The sequence below is a fragment of the Ochotona curzoniae genome, unplaced genomic scaffold, assembly GCF_017591425.1.
Source record: "Ochotona curzoniae isolate NIBS_2020 unplaced genomic scaffold, NIBS_Ocur_1.0 scaffold_4505, whole genome shotgun sequence".
Taxonomy (NCBI): domain Eukaryota; kingdom Metazoa; phylum Chordata; class Mammalia; order Lagomorpha; family Ochotonidae; genus Ochotona; species Ochotona curzoniae.
In genome coordinates, this window is record NW_024467118.1 from 28,127,289 (window position 1) to 28,150,407 (window position 23,119).

At 34.2% G+C, this 23,119-nt stretch overlaps 1 protein-coding gene across 4 annotated transcripts in view; it reads right to left on the bottom strand.

The window, feature by feature from the left end:
* Positions 1-14,662: 14,662 nt before the first annotated feature.
* Positions 14,663-23,119, bottom strand: part of GABRA4 (gamma-aminobutyric acid type A receptor subunit alpha4) — a 60,969-nt gene continuing 52,512 nt past the window's right edge. For all 4 annotated transcript variants that reach the window (XM_040965868.1, XM_040965870.1, XM_040965869.1 and 1 more), the window contains one exon: positions 14,663-15,639. In XM_040965868.1, the coding sequence (XP_040821802.1) occupies positions 15,112-15,639 (528 nt within the window). In that variant the 3' untranslated portion in view covers positions 14,663-15,111. The remainder of the gene's footprint in view (positions 15,640-23,119) is intronic.

Genomic DNA, 23,119 nt, shown 5'->3' on the forward strand with positions numbered 1-23,119 from the left:
GCTTCTCGTTTCTCATTCTGCCCCAGAACTGCAGAAGTGGGAAGAGGGACATTGTGTTTGCTGGTCTCCTTTTCGTGTAACTCTATCTCTAAAACACCAACAATCATACCTCTTTTCTGAGTTTATATTCCACTTGAAAATTCTTGTTCGTTGAGAGGAGTGAGTGAAACTCTGTGGAGCATGTTTTGTGCATTGTTATCTCAATTCTTTCCCTTGGCTATGAACAAATATTAGAAAACTGGGAGACAGGCATAAGGATAAAAGATGAAATAAACAAAGCATGGTTACAGGAGAAATTCCTGAAGAACTTGGAGACAGGAATATGAAGACTACTGTGGAAAATGGCAAAGGGGGTGAGATAAAAGGAGATTTTGAGAAGTGTTTGTCAAGATTATAGATGTAAATGTTACACTGTTTAAGAATTCAAAGTAAATTGGTTTATTTGAAGTGAATTTCTGATTGCTGCACTGTAATTCTTTAACCATCATACTATAACCATAGGAGTTCAATAGGCTATTAAAAAAATGAATTAGGAGAGAATGTCACAAAATATCCTGATCAAGAGTTCAAACCTAAAAAATTATCTCACTGCTCTGGCCTGTGTAAAGTGCATTTACAAAGCAAGCCTCTTACGGCCCTACAGCCTCACTTTCAATATATTTTATGAGACCCTACTATGTATTTTGTGGTATTTTCACCAATGATTTGTGGGTTATATTTGACATAACTATCATCTTCATTTATTTAGGTGACAAACTGATTACTTACATAGATTGCTTTGATATGTGTAACTGAAACTCAAAAACTAATTTAAAAATTTCTAGTTTCAAATGTTCACTTATTGGCTCGATTGCTAACCTATCCTCGGGGTTGGAGTCAGTCAAGAAATAAACACACAGTTAATGGAATCTTGAAATGTCACAGTCTGAGAGCTCCGAGATCTCTTGAGCTGAATCGTCCTGCTACTTCTAGCTAAGATTCCGTAAAATCCACTGTGCTATGGTAATACTTACTGAGTACTCATAAAGCCTGAATAACCTCTGATCTGTGACCCCGTTCTCTCACACTCGTGTTTCAATGTGTAGCTACAGATCCTCCATGGGTTTCACTCAAGAACAAATGGTTGTTCTTCTACAATCATTTGTCTCAACTGGCATTTGACTGGCAGACAGAGACAGTGCCCTCAACTACAGACCAGCTGACACAGGGCAAAAGAAAAATGATAGCTCAGATAAGTATTCATAGGCTACAAGTCTGTAATAACCATATGGCTAATTATTCAAAAATCACATGTTTAAAAATATCTCAATGTGGAATATTTAATTCTACAATTTTTTTCTGCCTGGATAGCATTCAATAAATGCACTTCAGAACAATACACATATACTTTGACAATTAAAGATGGTCAGCCATTCAGTTTGTGATGCTAGTGTCAAGAAGTAATCTATTTCCCCTCTCCTGGCACCTAGGTTGTTTTTGTTTAACTGCTTTGGTCAATAAATATTGCAGAAGGAACATGATGCCAACCTGAATATCAGGCATGAAGAAACTTACTATTTGTACTTTCTGATATTTGGAATGCTAACTTTGGGGAAAGCCAACTTCTGCATTAAAAAAATGTGAGTTATGAGACTTCTGTACTATGAAAATGCCTTAGATAGTCATTTGGAAATAAAAACAGCACATCATTGCCATAATAAATGTCTATGCTTCTATTCAGACAACTCAGAAATGGGAATATAAATCAATACACACTAAGTTATGTTAACTTAGGACTAACATTATGGCACAGCTGATGAAGCCACTGCCATCTGCAGCATCGCATTGCATGTGAGTGCTCATTCGTTTGCTGTCTGTTCCAGGTACAATCCAGCTCCCTTCTGATGGCTTAAGAGAAACATCAGAGCATGGGTTGAATGTTTGAGTCCTTTCCACCCACAAGGGAGACACAAGTGAAGCTCCTGGCTCCTGAGTTCCAGCCCTTGCCATGACAGTCATCTGGGGAGTGGATCAGCATATGGAAGAGCTGTCTCTGTGTCTGTCTCTCTCTGTCTGCCTGGGACTCTAATATTCAAGTAAGTAAATAAATAATACATAAAAAGGTTAATTCAGAAAGACTCTTCATTCTGTCCTCTCCATCATCTAACCATGTTTCCTATGGCCCAGGTTTATCATCTAATTGTACAATGCCTGAAAATCAGTCTAGAAATAGTGGAATGGCATCTCTGCTATGGGTTAGCATTTCGTTTCACTTTGCCAGCCAACTTCAGAAACCACCATGGAGCTTCTTTCACAATACTCCTTTCCTTGTTTCTCATGTCTCTTCCTCACTTAGCGCCTTGATATTATCTTTTTCTTTCTACTGCCACTATCATAAAAAATTTTGAACATAAAAATGAACAAATATGTTCTTAACTACAATAAGGTTTTCATAGAGCAATATATTGTACATGTTGTCTTTCAGAAAACATTAGAACAAACTTTCTTGCACATCAGGATATTTATTTCAAAATTACTTGTGTCAGTCTGAGTAAACAATGTGTGGCTTGTTAAAAGATCATAAACTTCTTGGAGTCTTTTTATGGCAAGCAAAAAAATTGCAAAGGGTAAAAGTTGCAGAGAAAATAATTCAAAACCAAAATGGGTGTGAAGTTAATCCTTTAATACTTAATATATTGTTTTTCCAAACATCCAGCAAGGGAAAAGTAGGTAAAAATTGTGAAGCTATATAATATCTCAAAACATTGAAATATATATATGAGTCCTTTTTCAATTGCTATTAAGTCAGAATTGTAATCACAGAGTGATATCTGGCTGTTTTAATCATAGTTAATAAGTTTAAGTGTAACTATATGAAACCATTTTCTCTGCTTGCATCAGTGATTCATTCAATATTATAAAAATATGTAAATAAAATGAAAGCCTAGCTGTTGGCATGTTATTGTAAATCAGTTCTGATGTTAAAAAAAAAAGGTAAAGCTTCATTTACAAAATATAGTGGTGACATTAGTTAGGTGATTAGTTCTTTTTAAATGTTTTTCAGTTTGTTGTAAAGAACACTGCAAAACTATATATAAAACTAATAATATGGAGGAAATGGTAGAAGGGGAAAATGATGTGGGGGGAAGAGGACAAAAAGAGGGGAATTTCCTATATCTAAAAATAAATCATAGAAAATAATAAAAAATGATTTTAAAAAAAAGAATATTGTAAAAGGCCCCCAAGTAGCAATGCTTAGGTAGGGGATGGGAGAAGGGCTACAGAGCTTGCATGCTTCCTCTAGCACAACAGAAATCTCCACTTGTGCAGCTTTCTGGAAACTGTGAACTTTTTTCTTTGAGGATTGTATGACTGTAGCATGGATAATTGTGCTATAATATAACTTCACACACAAAAAAGCCCATGATGCAGTTCTTACAGTGCAAGTGTGAGAACCCAGCACCGCCCATGTGACCTGATTCTTCAGCATTGCTTTCTCTTGAGCATGGAACAGAATTGTTTCTGAAACTGGAGTTACAGTTTCATTATACGCTGACAAGGTAGTTAAGAGGGTTTTTTTGTTCTTTCACTTCTGATACACCCCAAAATAATGTATATTTATGGGGCAGTATGCTGGGCTTCTTCTATGTAAGTATACACTATATAATGTTAAATAAGAGGGAAGATAGATGGTAGATAGATAGATAGATAGATAGACGAACAGACTTTAAACATTCAACATTTCTTTATGCTGAAAGTGTTCAAAATCATTTCTTGTGTTTTGTTTTGTTTTGTGTTTGGTCAAAAGGTTTATTGTCTATCAGCAGCCGGCCCTGCCCTCTTAGTAAGCTTGTTTTTTGTTTTGTTTTGTTTTTTTGTTTGTTTTGTTTTTTGGTGGTGGGGTGCTACCTGATCTTTCTTCTGGGCAAGAAATATTTAAGACAAGTTCCACCTCTTCCTAATATTTCTCTTGGGCTTCTTTGTAACACCTTTAAGTGCAAACCACTGCTAACATCACTTAAGAAATGAAAAGTATTGGTTTCAGTGTTGTTGCTGTTACTTATCCTCTATAGTCATCAATTATATTTTTAAGATTTTAAAATTTTTATTAGAAAAGCAGATATAGCTTGACAAAAAAGAGAGAGAAAGAGAGAAGGAAATAGAGAGAGAACGATCTTGCATCTTTGATCTGAAGCCAGGAGCCCAGAATTTCTTCCAGTTTTCCTACACATAGTTAGAATCCCAAGACTTTGGGCTATGCTCTATTGCTTTCCCAGACCAGAAGCAGGGAACTGGATGGGAAGTGGAGCAGCCAGGACATGAACCAGGGCCCATATGGGATCCTGAAGTTTGCAAGGTGAGGATTTAGCCACTAGGTCAATGTGCTTTGCCCAGTCATTAATTATTTCTACAACTCAAATTACCAAGTACTATGGTAAGATAGTCAAATGGACAAAGTATCATTAATGTATTGACATAGCTATACTTACCAAATAAACTGTGAACTTGTGATCAAGAAGCTAGACTGCCTACCTTTTATACAAACTTTAAAATTAAAAAAAAAATATGCTGTCCTATAGTCACAATTTTATATGATGATAAGAACTTTGATATGAAAAGAGATATGTAAGATAGGGGGAAATGTTGTGAATGAATTCTTCAAGAAGAATCAGATTTGGCCTGACCAAATGGGAGATTTACATAAGATTGACAGCAAAAGGAAAAAAAAAAAAAGAAAGAAAAGCATTCCAGGCAAAAGATTTACCTAGACACTGCATCAAGATATAGTCACTCAGGGTATAATCCAAGAATTTCATGTAGCGCTAGGTGGCTAAAACTTAAAATTGTTAGAGGCTAAAGATAGAAGTGACTTATGATTGGAGTATGTTAATGAATTCATATTTTATCCCGTGGAGGTGAAGAACTAACAGAACTTCAAAGTCAAGTGAAAAATGAACAGGAGTAGGATTTAGCAGTATTCAGACACCATCATGTACAATGAGTGACTCTACAATGAAATCAGGAAGCCAGTAAGAAAGCCATTATGTGAACAGAAATACAAGCTGTAATTCCAGAATGGAAACCGGATTACATGTTAATCAATTGTTTTGACAAGTTCCAGTATTTTAGATCTGCTCTTTCACTTACATATTTGAGTAATTTAGTGAGTACAATTTCTGAAGGGCATTTTCAATTCCGTGCCAGTTGTGAGGGTGGCCAAAGGGTATTAATCTGTTCACAATTCTTTGCTAAAATAAAGAGCCGGGCCCGGCGAGGTGGCGCAAGTGGTTAAGTCCTCACCTTGCACGCCCGGGATCCCATATGGGCACCGGTTCTAATCCCGGCCGGCAACCCCGCTTCCCTTCCAGCTCCCTGCTTGTGGCCCGGGAAAGCAGTCAAGGACGGCCCAAAGCTTTGGGACCCTGCACCCGCGTGGGAGACCTGGAAGAGGCTCCTGGCTTCGGATTGGCATAGCATCGGCCGTTGCGCTCACTTGGGGAGTGAATCATCGGATGGAAGATCTTCCTCTCTGTCTCTCCTCTCTGTATATCCGCCTTTCCAATAAGAAAATAATAATAAAAAAATAAATCTTTAAAATAAAGAGCTATAGTTTTACCCTTCATACTTCTTTTTTTCTGTTAAAAGAACATTAAAAGTAGTTTTAATTATGAGTGAATAATATAGTGTACTCATCTATACTGGAATAATATATACAATACAGTGTTTAGAAAACAACGCACTTAAAAATCTAGAAAAACAGAAAGATGCCAGCATGCCCTTTTCATTTTGCGCATGATACAGAAGACTTTTGTTTTATTTCCATAGCAGTAGGAACACCACAAACTGTAAGAGATTAACTTTATATTATATATGTATTAAATGGAGAGTAGGAAAAATAGAGCCCAACTGAAGTCTAAAACAGAATCGGAAGTGCTCTCAGAGTGTTGTAGTGCCACACCAATCAAAGTGCATCCTCTGTTAAAAGAACACACATATCAATCTGTTTTCAAATTGATAATTGTACATGAAACAACTTGATGATAGTATCATTACAAAAGCAAACATATGTGCCTTAGTTAATAAAGAATGTCACCAATTAGCATTTATATTAGTGCCAAAGGTATAGATTAATGAATCTTTGTCAAGAATTCTAGGTTGATGAATGTTATCCAGAACAATTTACAAAAAAAAAAAAAAAATCCTAAACAATGGTAAATGGATGGTATCATTCTTTGAAATAATATGAGAAGAATGGCATTTAAAATTTACATGATGGATATGTATCTGGAATCAGTTAAACTTATTGGCGTTTCAGAGATTTCATGTAATTTTTCTTATGAGATAGATTAATTTTTAGGAAGTACAAAAGATAACATTATAAAGAAACTTACAATTACTAAACCACTGAGGATTTATTCTCATAACTAAGAGACCCGCACTGACTTTCCACTTCTAATTAGTCAGAAGGAAATTGACCTTTAACTATTACACATCTCAAAATAATGAGCTATGCAGAAAATTGTTTGTAGAAAATGAAAACAAATGAAGCTAGCATGCTTTAAGCGCTTGAGTTAATCCAGCTTGAAAAGTCATTACATCCATGTCTTCCGTTAATTCTTATTTTGTATGTATCTATTTATTCTTCAGTTTGTGGATGATTTTACTTGCTTGATTTGAACTTCCAACTTTCACATTAGCTTCCCCTCTTTACTATTATCACTGAAAACAAGAAGTAGACACTTTTTGAAGAATATTCCATTCAACTTGAAGCAAAAAATGGTAATCAGTGAGATCTTTTCAATTTTAAAGCATATGGATATAGATATATAGATCTAGACATAAGCATAAATATGCTACATATATGTGTGTAAAGTATATATCAAATATATTGTTATATTTATAGTGAATATGTTATACGCATTATATAGATTCATATCTCCCCATACAACAATGCAACTGTATATTTTAAATACTAAATTTAAACAGCAACTCTTTTACCAAACTAGGGAGCTGTATATAGCTAACCAAGTACAACAAATATGGAAAAGATTTACTTAAGATCATATAAGAAGAGACAAAAGAAAACTATATATTAAATTTTATTGATGTTTAGTTGTACAGTAATGTGCATGTATGTATATTCTCCCAGGAACATCTCTTTTACAAAAGTTATACTGAAATAGTTGTTAAGAATAGTATATTCAAAATATTTCATAGAACATTATAAGATTTAAAAGAAATGCTAAAATGTCTAGTACAAATCAAGTGCTTCATCTCATCAAACTAATTACAGCAAATATTAACTAATTAACAAGCATAAGATCATATCTCTAGTATGTGTTATTCTCATATAGTTTCTCAGACACTTATTTTATTCTTCCAAATGAGAAGCAAGTCATGAACTGATTAATATGATTTATTAGTTTACTCTTTCCTTTGGGCAGAATCCATATATATATGATATTTAGTGAATATAAACTGCATATTAAAAGACTTTAACATACCAGATTTGATATCACAGATCCTATAATTTTTCTTCATCTGTGTCATCTAAAAAGAATTTCTGCAACCATTAAAACATGGCAAAAATGTATTCCAGGTAGAGTTGTTAGTCAGGTAAATGAAACAGTAAGAATTTAGATTACTCATGACAGTGATGGTACTTACACAATGATATGTCATATCAAACACAATAACCAATTTAGAGGAAGGATATTTGTACTTGGAAAAACCAGTACTTACAGAAAAGAAACCAAAAAGATACTTATTGCTTCAAACTCAAACAGGGAAATGGTTAGAGAGATACAATATTTCATATTCAATGATTCCAGAATTAATTTTAGCTCCTTTATCTTAAAATATAAGTATCTGTGACTAACTCTACAAGAAATTAAAAGTCCCTACTGTTTTGAAGATACACTTTACAGTGACAAATCAAGATGTGTGTTATTGTAAAATACTGTATCCTATCACAATCAGTAGAAATTTAGATCTGGGAAGCAAACAAAATTTGCTTTAAGAGATAGCATTAAAAAAACATCAGTTTTCCAGAGTAAACATCAAACATGGCAGTTAAGACACATGTTAACACTACTTCTTGCCTCCACACCCCACAAATACATCCCATATCAGGTTCCCCAGGCTTCTGCGCTATGGCTATTGTAGGTGTTTAGGGAGGAAACTAACGAAAGAAGGATGGTCTCTCTCTCTCTCTTTCACTGTCACACACTCACTGTCTCTCTGCCTTTCCAATAAAGTAAAAATAAATGAATAAAAATTGAAAATCATATCCTGATGAATTATTTCATAGCACATATCTTCTTTCAAAATAGAATTCTAAGCCAAGTTTGTAATGAGTATGTGCTCCTCTCTATAATTTAAGACTTTGCTCCTATATAGAATAAAATCACCAATTTCAGAAGCTCAAACATAATTGCATGAGCCCAAGAAATGTATACTATGTGGGAAAATGGTATTTTCCCTTGAAATCAAAACACCTATATTTCTTGCCAAACTGTTTTGAAAAAAAATCCAAAGAAAGGCTCCTTCCCTAACTCTTTTTCCCTCTGTAGCTCTCAACATTTGAGGCATCAAAGTAATCACCGGAAAGTTTTCTTCATCAAGGATAAACAAGTATAACATTAAGTTCCTACTTAAATTAGCTACCATTCAGTGTCTTGCTGCATAGACATGGCTTTGCACAAAAACTGAATTCTCACTCATTTGAAAATAAAACTCTCTTGAGATCCTAAAACCTTATTTTATCCACCATCAATAATTCGTTTGTGTTTATTCGATACTTTCTCAAGATACATAACGAATGTAACAGCAAGCCAGTAAGTGGCACTGCATCAGCAACATTGGCTGAGATATACCGCAAGCTGACTCGCCAACCTAAAGGCTAACTACAATAAAACACATTTTACATCACAACTATTTTTTGCTTTAAGAAGAACGTGTTTTTCTTTTTGTAAGATGGGTTTATTTATTTGAAAGGAGACACACAGAAGACACATAGAACACAGAACAGAGGAGATTGGGGTGCAGGGAGGCATTGGAGAGCTGCGAGGGGAGGGAGGGAGAGAGACAGAGACAGAGATTCTATCCACTGGCTTACTCCTCAATGGCGCTGGAAAAGGACGGATCCAGGACCTTGTAATTCCATCCTGGTTTCCCACATGGGTGGAAGGAGACCAAACACATGACCTGTCTCCCTCTGCCTTCTCAGTGAATTGTCAGGGAGCAGGCAGAAGACAGAGTAGCCTGGACTCCAACCAGCATTCATATAAAATAGAATGCTGGCACTTGCAATGTGCTTCCTACTGACTTAAATTCATTTAGATATTCAAGGAAATTACACTTTGCATATTAATTTGCGTCAAAAGTAACATTAAATAATTGAAATGATGCTAAGTCATAATAGCAAATCGTTGTTTCTTTTATGTTCCTAGCTCTTTCAATTAAAGAATGACCCATCACCTTTAAAAATAACAAACTCAGCAACATAAGTTCACTGAGCCTTCCCCTAAGCCAGTAGCACTGTTTTACTACAGATTCAATCCAGGATTAATGCCTGAGTCTGAGGATACCTGATACAAGGAAGTTAAAACCACTTATGCACCGTATAGACCTGATAGGTTGTGATTCTGTTAAAGATAATGAAATATAAGGACATACAATCAATTCCCTTGTATGATACTCTCCAAAAATGACATAACTTTTTAAAACACAATCAAAACATGATCTATCTTTAATAAATAATTGATAACAAACTTCGATAATAGTTTTTATTTATCTAGTAAACATGGAGATATTTACCCAGACGGAAGAAAAGGATGTGACTGGCATGTTTCTCTAGCAGGATATAGATCTCATTACTTTTAATGGTACCGAGGTGCCTTCAAAGATCAGCTCCAGGAGACGTTTAGTACACAGACAAGAGAAAAACAGCATCAATCTTGATACAATTCCAGCTACATATTCAGAAATTGAGAAAATATTGGTAGTGCAAAGAACATGGATTGTCTACATTTGAACACTATGCAACAGTCTGTAACTATTAGATTCAAACGGACACAGAAGAGAGTGAAAAAAAATTTTTAGCAGTAACAATATAGGGAGAGAGGGGAAGAAGAACTCACACTGTAAGCTACACAAAGCACCTGAATATCAAAAGTGGAAAAGCATATGGTCAGTGGGAAGAAGAAAGGTGCACTTGAAATCTGACGCAGAAATAGCTTCTCTGGGTTCCTACAATCTAGCTTCTCACCGTTTCCTCCTATGTGAGTCAGTGATGAACACAGAGAAACCAGCATGCAAGATTGGCAAAGAAAGAAAAAAAATGAGAAGTGCATACTAGGGAAAACTATTTTCAGGAAAAATAAGAAAAGTTTACAAAACTAGCTTGATATTCTTAAAACAAAAACCAAATACTATATACATGATCTTATGAATGGAGCTTGGGGAGCTCAGAAGAAGAGATAGATGTTGATAAAGAGATCATTTTGGAACGGGCAAAAACAAATGGAAAATGAAGTGGCAGAGATCAAAAAGGCAATTTTTTAGAAAATCCATAAAGTTGAAAATGATTATAGACGTTATAAAATGAAACAGCCATGATTGAAAACCTACTTCAGCGAAGCTTAAGGATTGACAAAATTTGATACAACATGTATTATAGAGAAGATTATAAATAGTTGTAGACAAAACAGGTTTAGCATAATTAACATTCCTAAAGAACAAAATTATTTAGACATGTAACAGGAGAAAATGTTGCTTAAATAAAGCTTGTAATCTGTATAAATCAGCAGAATTCTCTGAAGTCCACAGCTTTGAAGAGACACAGCACAAATTTCAACAAGTTCTTCCTTTTTACGTTAGAGTTTTTAATGTTAAAATAATTTTTAACACTTAATAACAGCTTTAATACATGACACATTTTTGCATATATGCAACTGTGCATTTTCATCAGTCTGCTCCTCTGAAAAGAACTGTACGAAGTTATTCGGCATGATCATCATGAGGTGTTAATTTGCAGATGATGGAATTCTGAGATTGCATTTACCCTAAGTGTTTCTTCTTACCTTTAAAAACTTCATCCTTTCTCAACTTTTCTAATCAATCTTGCTTTAAAACTAAAAAACAAAACAAAACAAAACAAACAAGCAAAAAAAAACGTCATCCTTTCTCATGCTTATCCTGGTCATTAGAATGTGTTTTCTGTTTTTCTTAGTGGAAGTGTAGTATTGGGTCTAAAAACACCAAAGGATCAATTCTTTGAGCCCTTCCCTATCATTTATTTTCTGCCTTCTTCCTCAACAAATCTATGAAGTTTTGTGTATCCTCCAACCACCTAGATTCACGTCATGCCAAGTAAAATTGGAGTCTAAGGCTAAAAGAAACATTACTTATCTGCTGCTATGTTTATTTAAATGTGTGTATTTTGCTCATCATACATATGCATATTATGCTTTAAATTTTTTTTTAGGTTGTTACTTATCTTCATTATTGTGGGCTTTGGTGTCCTCCAACACACTAGTGCCTAAGGTGTTGCTCTAGTCTTAGACCTTCTACTTTTTATACTCCATACTTTTTTCTTCACATCAGTCATCACCACCAGGTTTTGACCACCTGCAAGGAAAGGAATCAATTTTATCTTTGTCTATCTAAAACAGTACCAGTACTGGCAAAGAATTTATTTACATGAATGCTTAAAAAAGCCGAAGGAGAAATAACCAATATCTTTATAAATGTAAAGAGTAAAATCTTCTGTGATGCAGGAAATATCAAATGTAAATGGAGAGGCATTAATTTCTCTGAGTTTTATTTTTAGAATTAAGAAAATATTACTTGCAGCAAGTCACAGATTCATATAATCAAACAGTAGAACTGATTATTTTCCATAATTAATCATCTATGTATGGCACAAAATATTAAGTGCATATAATACATACATAAGTACATATATACTTAGATTTGCTCTAAGCATGAAAGAATATTAATATTGAAACCATCATTATGTATTATTTAATCCATTTTGTTTTAAATGAGAAATCAGTCCTACAAAGATTAAGTAACTTGTCTAAAATCAGAACATACTTGGAACTTGAAGGGAGACTTCTCTCCAGGACCTTCCACAAGATGTTGTTTAAAAATTAGAAAAGGGGGGAAATCACTGGAAAACAGGAGAGGGGGAAAAAGGGAAACTTTTTTCCCTAGTTAAGTTAGAAATGACTAGTTTGTAATTAAATGAACCACAAACCCGATTACTGCTAAGGTGAGGTGATTGAAAAACAATCTTTCAAAGTTTATGCCAGCTTTGCGCTTTCATCTTGTCACTAACTTCTCTATGATTCATTTCACCCACCAAAGAGGGTGATTTTACATTCAGCCTACTTTAGCTGAAAGGTCCAATTGAAAATACATTATTTCAATGCATGTGCCTAAATATGTACTCCAATACATATTTAAGGTCCAATTGAAAATACATCACATCAAATATTATGCATATGCACAAATACAAGTCATTTTCAACTGAATTGGTCATGTAAATATACTTTTTAGACATAGTCCTGCCTAGAGGAAATTGAAAATAATTATGTTGCAATTAGACGCCAACTAAGACTGAAAGAGGAAATACAGATACTGTACTAGTACTAAAGAAATCAATTCTGAAGTTTATTTTTAAATGATACATACAAAGGTACCATCCTCAGTCAGCATTCTTCTTATTCATAATTCTTGTCCCGAATTAAAAAAAAAATCATTGAATAAATTTCTTAAACAATCTACAAGTTATAATTAACAGTATGTTTCCATACTTTTTACAATAGTATTTATATTTTTCAATCTATTTGTTTTCTAAGTACACAGTTTAAAATCCTTAGTCAATTTCTCGTTTGTTTGACCATCTGATTTTTTTAAATCTTCATGTGTAAGGGCACGAGAAAAAAATGAGTTCCTTTTGATCTCAATTCTACAAATCTAAAATAATTTATTTTTTATCCATTTAAGAACTGTAACATTTAAAGAAAATCTTTTGAAAAATAAAAAAGGAAGTTGACAAAATACTTCAAAAGAGTAGATCAGTAGGTAAGCAAAGGGAACTTGTTCTTCATCAAAGGAATAAGGTCATTTCAGTGAAATAATGAATTATTAGAGATTCCAAGCATAGTTCAAATCATTTCCTCAAGGCCACAAATCCATTCACACTCATGAAATAATTTATGGTCAATCATTTTTTACAAGTACTCTGTATTAAATATATACATATGTACAGATTTTACTGGACCTAATTTTACCATAATAAATTTGAAAATAGAGATTTAGATTCGATGATTTCTACATAATCTTAGAGCTTTAAAATGTGTCTAGTCTATAAAATACCTAGAGAGACAACCAAGAAATCATCAGATATGGATAACAATGACTATTTGGTGTTTTTACATTTTACAGGTCTCAGATACAAACAATGGAGCTCAACCCAAAAAGTTGACATCAATTAATTAATGTTTATTTCCAAATAATAAAAGATCCTCTTTGCAGGGTGGCTGAATCTATCAAAATGTTCCCCAGACACATTCATTCATATCCTTTGAAGCAGGCAGAAAGGCTATAGAAGGAAAAAGCAAAAGCAACACAAAAACGACACATTAGTTCTGGATAGTGCTGTATAAGACAGCTCCAAAAAATCCAATTATCTTGTTAAGTCTACCTCATGAAGCAGAAGCATCAGTATATGAAAATCCTGATACATTTCCTAGCAGTCAGTGGGTGGTACCCTGCTTCTGTGATTTCTCCCTCACGTCCTGTCTCGGTAACAACTTTAGTTTTAAAATGCTCATATGAGTTACAAAACCTTAACAAAATTCCCAGAACACACACAAAACTAGCCCAGAAATACAGAATTATGAACATAAAACTCTGAAGAAGTTTATTATTTCACCATCTAATAAAAGTTTGCACTTGGAAAAGCATCTGAGAAGGGATATTGAATTCTTATTTCTAATGTTCCAGTGGTTCTGATCAAATTCTATTATGTAATTCTGATCAAATTTGAGTCTATTCAGTTTTACACTTCCCAGATTCTTATCTGCAGGTACATAGTGCTTTTCAATGACAGAACAATCTATACCACATTTTCATATTTTGAAAACCAGTTTTTGAAGTTGTACTATCATTTACTAACCTCACAGCAGCTATGTGAACAAATATACTAGTTACCTGCTACTGATGTACGAAAAGCAAATAATTTTGGATATGTTGCCAGACTCTAAGTTTCTTTTATTAAGGAATGCATTGTCTTTTGCTGGCTTGTGTTTTTTTTTTAAGCATGCATTGACTATTCTACTTAAGTAATATTGTAGATAATGGTGAAAGAGCTTTCCTAGGAGACAGTGCCCAGCTCAGTGGACTCTAGGCTTAGTAACTATGTAGTGACTGAAGAGAGTACATGAATGAATGAGCTACTATAAAAAATAATGCTTACAATGAATTAAGCTTTGGCTCAGAGTACAAAATTTCAAGTCAACTATTAAGAACTATTTGACCAGCATATGAAAGGGAACACATCTTCCCCGACTTGTGTCTTTGTCTTTCACACAGAAAAGTCTTATTCTATTGATCAGCCTTGTTCCATGTTTCCTTTAATGGACATTTTATTTAGCAGGGAAATAAATCTCTTTTTTTTTGGTAGGTAGTAAAAGGATTTCCAAAGGCTAAAGCATATGATATCTGATAAACAGTTCTGGTTAAGGATAGTGTCACTGAGAAATTTAGGATGGCCGATGACATGTATAGGGTATATTTTAAACATTTCACAATCTCTTTAAATTGCAATGCAAAAAAATGTATACTCCATATTTCTAATAGCCTTCTTTGTCTTCTCAACGTTCTGAATGGCCTACATTTCATCTTATTTGAAGGATGAACTGATCATTTTTCTCAGAATAAAGATGTCACTTATTTGTCACCGAAAAATTATCTCTCCCAATAGCTGGTTTATATTTTTTTGAACTGAAAAATTATGTGTAGCCTTTTATTTTTGTAAAGAATAACTATTTATCTTTAAAAAAACATTGCAAAAGCTAGTCTGCATTTTATCAACTTGTAGGAAACTATCATACAATAAAATTACATTAGACTCTCTGATTTTTCCATAGTATCTTTAGATAAATAAACAACCCAATAGACCATGTTAAATGCTCCAAATGTGACTGGAAAGAGAATACGAGCATATTTGTCTATTTTACTTGTGCCAGATCCAGAGGGTTGAGGAGCTGGTGGAGAAGTTGACAGTTTCCCAGAAGCCCCTGTGGTATTAACTGTGGTCTTAATCCGTCCAAGTCTTGATCCAAACGCGTGATGAGCAGAAGTAGATCCAATGGAAGCTTGTCTAGACACACATGCAGTCTGACTGGGAGTAGAAGGAGGAGCAGGTGTCAGTGCTCTTGCAGCAGATATAGTTTCAGCTGCATTTGCTTTGCTGAACGGGTTTGGACTGGAAGCTAAGTCAGTCTGGGGTTTGGTTTCAGAGGATTCTTGAGCAACTGTGGCAGATTTGCTTGACTGGTTTCCCACTTCAGTTCTGCTGCCAACATCTGATTCAGCATGAACCAAGGCATTTGTTCTTTTCCGCATGTTCAAATTAGCATGTGTACTCTGAAAAGGTATATTGAAAACTATACTGATTATGTGAATTAATGAAGATTCTGTGCAAAGCTAAAAGGAAGGGCAATACATAAAATCAATCATGTCCATAAAAAGTGTTTATTGATACCTTATATTCACTTAGTTTAATAAAAAATCTTAAAATAAATAAAAAGTATATGCATGCTTGGGGAATTAGAAGAATTCTACTTCAATATATAATCCATTTTATAACGACGGTTTAAATCTATAAAGGAGATTGGACTTTTAGGGAGAAAATCAGCAGATGGAAGATTTCTCTCTGTCTCTCCCTTTTCTGCAACTCTCTCACTAAATAATTAGTTCTCTAAAAAAGAAATAGTCAAGAAAGGAAGAAAAAGAAGCTCTTCAATGGATGAACTGGAAGGAGAAAACTTCCGTGGGGGACAAGTCACAGATAATACATCAAGTGCGAGTAATTGAGAGTTCATTTTAAAGCAAAAGATTTAGTCCATAAGTACTATCTTGACTACAATGCTCATAAAGCATGTTTAGAAAGTTCCATCTATGTTCCGTGAAATTTTTTAATTACAGCACCAAAGTCATGGAGTAGAGGAAGAAAAACAGCTTCACAAAACACAAAGCCAAGTGGACTCTGGGAGGTTCCAGTTAAATTCTTCATGTCAGCTTGGAGTATTCCTCTAAGCAGGTTGCAGCTGAACTAAAAAGAAACTGCAGCCTAATACATGGCACCTAAGTTGGTGAAGACAACTGAAACTCAAATTGATATCAAAAGACATCATTACTAAAAGACATCATCATTTATCCTGAACATCCCCACTACACAACATAGTATCAACGGCACTTAATCTTTAAAGTTTGAATCTCTTTTAACAGCAACAAATAAAAACTGATTATCACTAATTTGAAGATGTTATATGCATAGTAATTCAATTTGAAAGTAGAAGATAGAGCATGTATGACTATTGATCAAATATAGGCAGAGCCTTATAAATATTGATTAAATATAGACACTCACATATGTAATAAAAAGTACAACAAAAATGAAATACATTCAAATGCCAAACTGTGATAAAAAATCATAAGTTTCCTAAGAAGAGAAGTAAAAAGGGTTGTATAGGAAAAATAACCCAAACAGGACATATATCTTCAAATATGATCTGATTCAAATATAATTCAAATATAATCTGAGTTGCATACTATCTTTTTCCATCAAAAGATAGGTTATCCTGAATCACTGGAAACCCATTATTTTTTCTAACACTAAATTTGAAACTTTTCACTTCCAGCCAGAATTAAATAACAGGGATTTAATTTACTCTGAAGCCTGAAATGACAAAGAACTAGAAAAAAATGTGAAACAATAGTTTTTGAAGACACTGGCTTCAGACAACACAGGGCCATAATTCTAGCGATGAAACAGAAATAGTTTTCATGCTGAGGTGCAGGAAAACGGAGAACCTAGAATCAAAGTGAAGAAATGGAGCTAACGGTCTCAGGACATCAAGATGGCTAGATTCCGTGGAGCAAACCACCAGAGGAGAGAATGCTGAACAGAAAGAACTCCAAAAAAGATCTAAAGAGAGTAACCATTTAACACTTGGCTAAACAAATACAAGTTTCTGAGTGTGATGTAATTACTCAACATAGAACAAAGAACTACCTGTATATGTTAAGGACCCAGCACCTGATGTCCACACAAAGCCAGGAATGATTCAATCACATCAACAGAGCCACTTAGCATCAATATTCATGTAGCATTTGGTAGAAAACCCAGAAGGACTTTGCCTCATAATATGAATAAATATCCCTAAATACTACCTCTTGCTCCCTAAAGAATTTTAAAGATAATACTATAAAGACTCAAAATGATTCCAGTAACTGCACTATACCCCAGAACAAACCGTAAGCACACTGAAGTTCTTAGTTGTGCCCAGTATCCTCTGGAAGTTCCAGAAATCCTGTGAATCAGGTCCAGTATGCTATAGGGTAAAAAAAAAAACTAGCACCAATTCATCATTTCTCCATATTTTTATCTTGTACAATGTGATCTCACACAATCCCCTCAACAAAATATGAATCATTTCCCCCCACAAACTCCTTTAGCTTTTCTTTTGATAATGGTATGAAATGGAAATGATGGTGTGTCATTTTCCAGTTGTGGCCTCATCATGTCTCAAAGTACATGACATAAAAAACAAGCCTATGCTAACCTGGTGGAGGATTACAAATATTTGGAACAGTGTCAGTCATACCAATGAAGTCATCCTGGATCACTGAACATCCTGATCGCTGGACCCATGGGACCATGAACTGCCCAGACACGTTTCATCAAAATCAACAGAATTTCCCAGTTGACTAATATACTCTAGAGTGAAAGTAAATATTTATTGCATGACCATTTGTGATGAAGAATTTCTGTGAAAAAAAAATATATATATTGACTGCTTGAATCAAAGGTTGCAATAGAAGTGTTGATTAACTTCTGAAAATCCCTCAGATTCTAGGATCTAAAGGTTGGCCTTAGAGTACCTTTAGGGGGCACTGTAGCCTAACTCCACTTCCTAGTTAAAGGAGCAAGATATTTTGCTATAACACCAACTTTCAAGGATTGCAATATATTAAAGTTGGGAGGGATTTTAGTAGTAAGTTTAAGCCAGCTTTTCATTTTACAGCACAATAAAATAAGAACAGCAATGTTATGGTTGCTTGGACGTCATAGGCCAGTTACCGACTGTCATGCTGCACAGTTTCTCGCAAGTGTGAAAAAAATAACTTCACATGCTATTTGTGTCAGTAAAGTGTTTGTAATAGCCAGGTATGTTGTGAAGAAAAGCTAACCACGACTTGGTAATTAGAAAGGAACATGGCAAAAACTTCCAGTGTCCCTTAGAGCATCATTTAAGAAGGCTACTAGAGTATTATTAAGTCTACAGGAGAACCTTCCTGACAGTGATTTTTTTGCTTAATATTTGAGTAGGATGCAATCATTGGGAAATTCACATATTAACTTGTGTATTTCTGCTGCAGAAAAAAAAAACCAAAGGTTTTTATTTTATCGCCTTGTGAGATATTAAGCACATTAGTTCCTAAACCAGGTTTTTATTCTAGTATTCACTTTTCAAAAACCCATAGCCACTCTTCCAATAGATTTTGAGCCAACTTTACCAACTAAGTGATTCCTTCATGAATTAATGCATTCACCACAGATTTGTCATTTCCATTCCATGTCCGAATTACTTGTTTGCACCAGCTTGAAAATGACATCCTGCGGTAGATATTGTGCCGTAACACAGTTAAGCTGATGCTCGGGTTGCAGATATCGGAGTGGCAATGTCTGAGGCGTAACTCAGGTCCTATTCCAGGCTCTTGCTAACATGAACACTGTGTGGAAGCAGGCAGAGTCTCAAGCACTTGGATCCCTGGTATCCCCGTGGCAAACCTATATGGAGTTTCAAGTTCTAGATGCAGGAATAAAAACACACTGTAAAAAGATTAAGGAATTTTTATCCTGATAACTTCTGTTCCTGGACAAGTCATAAATACAAAGAGAAACATAAGCCCAGATTTGAAGAATATCCCTAGAAAACAGGTAAATCCCACATAAAAGACAAAGGATCTGAATAAAATGATTAGAACGATGACTGCAGGATGCAGTGTGAGAAGTGCCAACAACATTTCTATCTGAAAAAATCAAATCTTATCATTTCCAGTTAAAAAGTATTAATAAGCCTCTAGAATATAAAAATGATCTTATTAATCATTGAAGACAAATTTACACATTAATAACCTACTTCTTCCTTGATAAATTGCCCTGAAAAGTATATAGTACAGAATCAAAGTCCTTTTCCCAAATTTCTATCATAAAATTTCTACCTTATCTAAAAAGTATTATTTTTTTTTGTTTTGTTTTAGGGCTAATTTCAACAAACTGGCAAAAAAAATCAATTATCTTGAGTCAATCTCAAGCATGACTGAGAATGCCTATGGAGTCTCGTTTACAGAACTTTTAAATTAAAACACTTTAACAGATATATAATTGGACATGTTAATAGGAGACCATGTGATATTGAATGTATATATCGTGTAATGTTCAGGGAGGAAAATACATATTCTGCAAATATGCAACTTCAGCACTATGTGTGTTAATCCTACAAAAAGGAACATGGAATTAGACTGATTTGAGTCTGAAAACCCTTACCCTCTTCCAAACAGCTGAACGATGCCTATGTCATTTTGTATTTATGTCCAAACGTCTACTGTGTAAAAGTTTGTTGTCATTCTTCATGATGACAAATCACAAAGGAGTTTGGAAATTTGCTGATCTACCTGGCAGAGGATTCAGCAGCAACAATATTCATGCAGCTTTCAGGTTTGAGGAATAATTATTGTGGAAAGCAGAGTGGTGTTATGTTTCATGCAGAGTACCGAGACTTCAGCGGCTCCATCAGTATTCAGCAGACACGTAGTGGTTTCAAACTGAAAAAGCACCTAAGCTTCATTTGAATTTTTAAAAATGATTTAGTTTGAAAGCATTTTGTCATCAGTCACAATAGCCCAAAGCAAAGAAACTGCTGGGATGTGAGGTGACAGATTCAAACATTACTAGCAAATTAAGCAGCAACAGGCAAACAGAAGCTGATCCAAGCAATTCGTCAATCATCCCTGTGATCTAACACAATTTCTAAAGAAGTATTATCAACTGCAAAAAAGGAATATTCACCCCCATCTTATTACTGTAGCAGCAATGAGAATAAGTGACTAAGATTAGATTTGTAGAGCATGAGCCGCTACTTTCATATTGCTTGCTTGAGAACTAATGAACTTTAATCAAATGTAATTTAACACTTCTAAATTAAAAACTAACAGGTTATAATGAACAGTCTTGTCCTTTTAGGATCTCAACGAGTCACATACTCAAAAAGAAAAAAATCCCAAATCTAATAATGTAAAGATATAAAGACATTTACTCAAAGCCACTGGACAGAGTTTTATAAATGAGGAAATAAGTAGTGGAGCACAGTTGAAACTAAACCCCAATGTAATGATCTACTGAAGACTTTCAATAGCATTTTTAGAAAGTGCCACAATGGAGAAATGAAAAACAACACCTCTAAATAAACATGCTAAATATATCATGAATAGTTACTGCAGGATTCAATCATATATTGAGCTCTAAAATACAGAAATGAAAATGTTGAGTTCCCTATTTATTTCATTTTCTTCCAATGATAAAAGTAAATTCAATGTATGCATTTTCATAAACTGTAGAAATATTTTCAGTAGTAGACACTGGGATAGATTTACTTCTTCCACTTGGAGTTATCAGAAAAATAGAGCTTAAAGAATTAATTTATTTTGCCTTTACAGAGTTGGATTTAAATGTTTAAAACATCAGAATTTATTTGAGAGCCATGATTTATTAGCTGGTTTTGTTTTGTGGTGATTCTTAGGCCTTTGTTTGCCAATACTTTTTGTATTAAAGATAGAGCTCCCCTGGAGGACACTGCTTTGTTAGGTCTTTACTTGGTCAGGTGGACTTTTCTAGAATGCTAGCTAGAGTTGCACTTGTAGCTGCTCTTATAAACAAAGCTCTGGAGAAGTTGGATAACAAAACCATTCTACTCACTGTCCTTAAATCCAAACACTTTGCTAGATAAACTTTTTCTCATTCAAATGAAAAGCAATTTCGTAGTTGTTTGAAGCATTTATAAGAACTGTTTAAATCACTAAGATATCAACAAAAGTATCAACCCCTTTTTGCACAAAGTGTATTAATTAGCTGCTCTATTGTCAGCATCTTGGGTCAGAAATTTACAGAACAAAAAAATATTTGGCTAAATCAGATTGGCCAAGATTCAAATATTAAATTTCCCATTCACTAGTTAGAGATATTCAGCAAGGTTTATCTAACTTCTTGAAGTCTCAAAGACTTTCTTGCTACAAAAGCAGTAACAGTATATTCCCTGTCATGAATATGTAAGATAATGTAGCAAAATACTAAGCACAAAGCCAACTGTATAAGTAACTTGATTGAACTATTTGTATATTTATATAATGTATTTACATATTTATAGACTTAGTTATTATAAATTACACTGTTTAATACAGATCCATAAATACACAATTACAAATTATATATGCATAAATATATAAATAAGTATATATTTATAATTATTGGTATGCAACATGATATATTTACATATCATATGTCTCCAACAGAAAAATCATGTCATTCAGAAATATATACTGAAACCAAAACTTTAAAGTTTTAAAATGTATACTTATATAAAATATGATCACCTCTGATAGTCAGAAAAGGAAAGAAAGAAGTCTATGGCGATGTCAGCCATGGAAAGCATGCTACTGGAAGAAATAAGAAAATAAGAAATATTTGCACATATATAATAACAAAACACAATAGTAAAATGTGTTATTAAAGGTGAGAATAAACATTAAATTACATAACTTGTGAACAAAGAGAGAAAATATAAAAATTTGTAATAATAGCAATAGCCACAAAAGCTAAATTTTATGAAGCCACCTAGCACTCAGCAAAGAAACATTCAGTTAACTGAACTAGCTACAACAGTTATGTTGAGCTTTATAAAGGAAAAGCTAATCAAAAGAATTTCAATGTCTGTAAAACTGTGACTATGATAAGAAAAGCATCTTGTGCATTTTATATTAGATGTGTGTGTGTGTGTGTGTGTGGTGTGTGGTGTGACTCTGGGACATCAGTAACTATCAGTCAATCTAGAAAGTAGTCATTAGGGCAGCATCAAGGACTGGAGGGACCATTGGAACACCAATCTACAAGATTGTCACACCTCATTATTCTGGAGAAGACAGACATAAAGCATTGGCTCTCAAGTACAGTGTTGACTAACCAATCTGGGAAGTAGTCAAAAGGGCTTTCACTCACATATAAACTTGAAGAAAGAAATAAGAGACCACCAAACTGGGGATAACAAACAGCAAAAAGTGTCAAAGCAGATCACAAATGGAAACAGCACAACGTTACAAGTCATTACTGTTGGAACTTAACTGTGTTCCTTCAAAATTTATATAATGAAGTATTAACTCTATATCCGAGTGTACAGGTGATAAAATATTTAATGAAGTGGCTAAAGTTAAAGAGTCAGAGGGTGAAACCCTAATATGGTACAACTGGTGTCTTTACAGAAAAGAATGAAACATCACAGATTACTTATATCCTCCCCCAGAACCCACTCTCGACCACATAGGGCCATAGTGAGAAAATGACTATTTGCAAGTTAGAAAGCAGTACTAAATGCAGGTGAGCCCTGTAGAAATTCAGATCCAGAACTTTCCAACCTCTACAACTATCAAATGATTTGAGTATTAAGCCTCCCAGGTGATGGCGCGGTATGACAATGCAGACAGACTAGGAAAACAGCCTAATTTTGAGGAAATTACTTTCAAGATACATATTTTAAATGTTTTTAAATAATGAATATTATAATAGTAG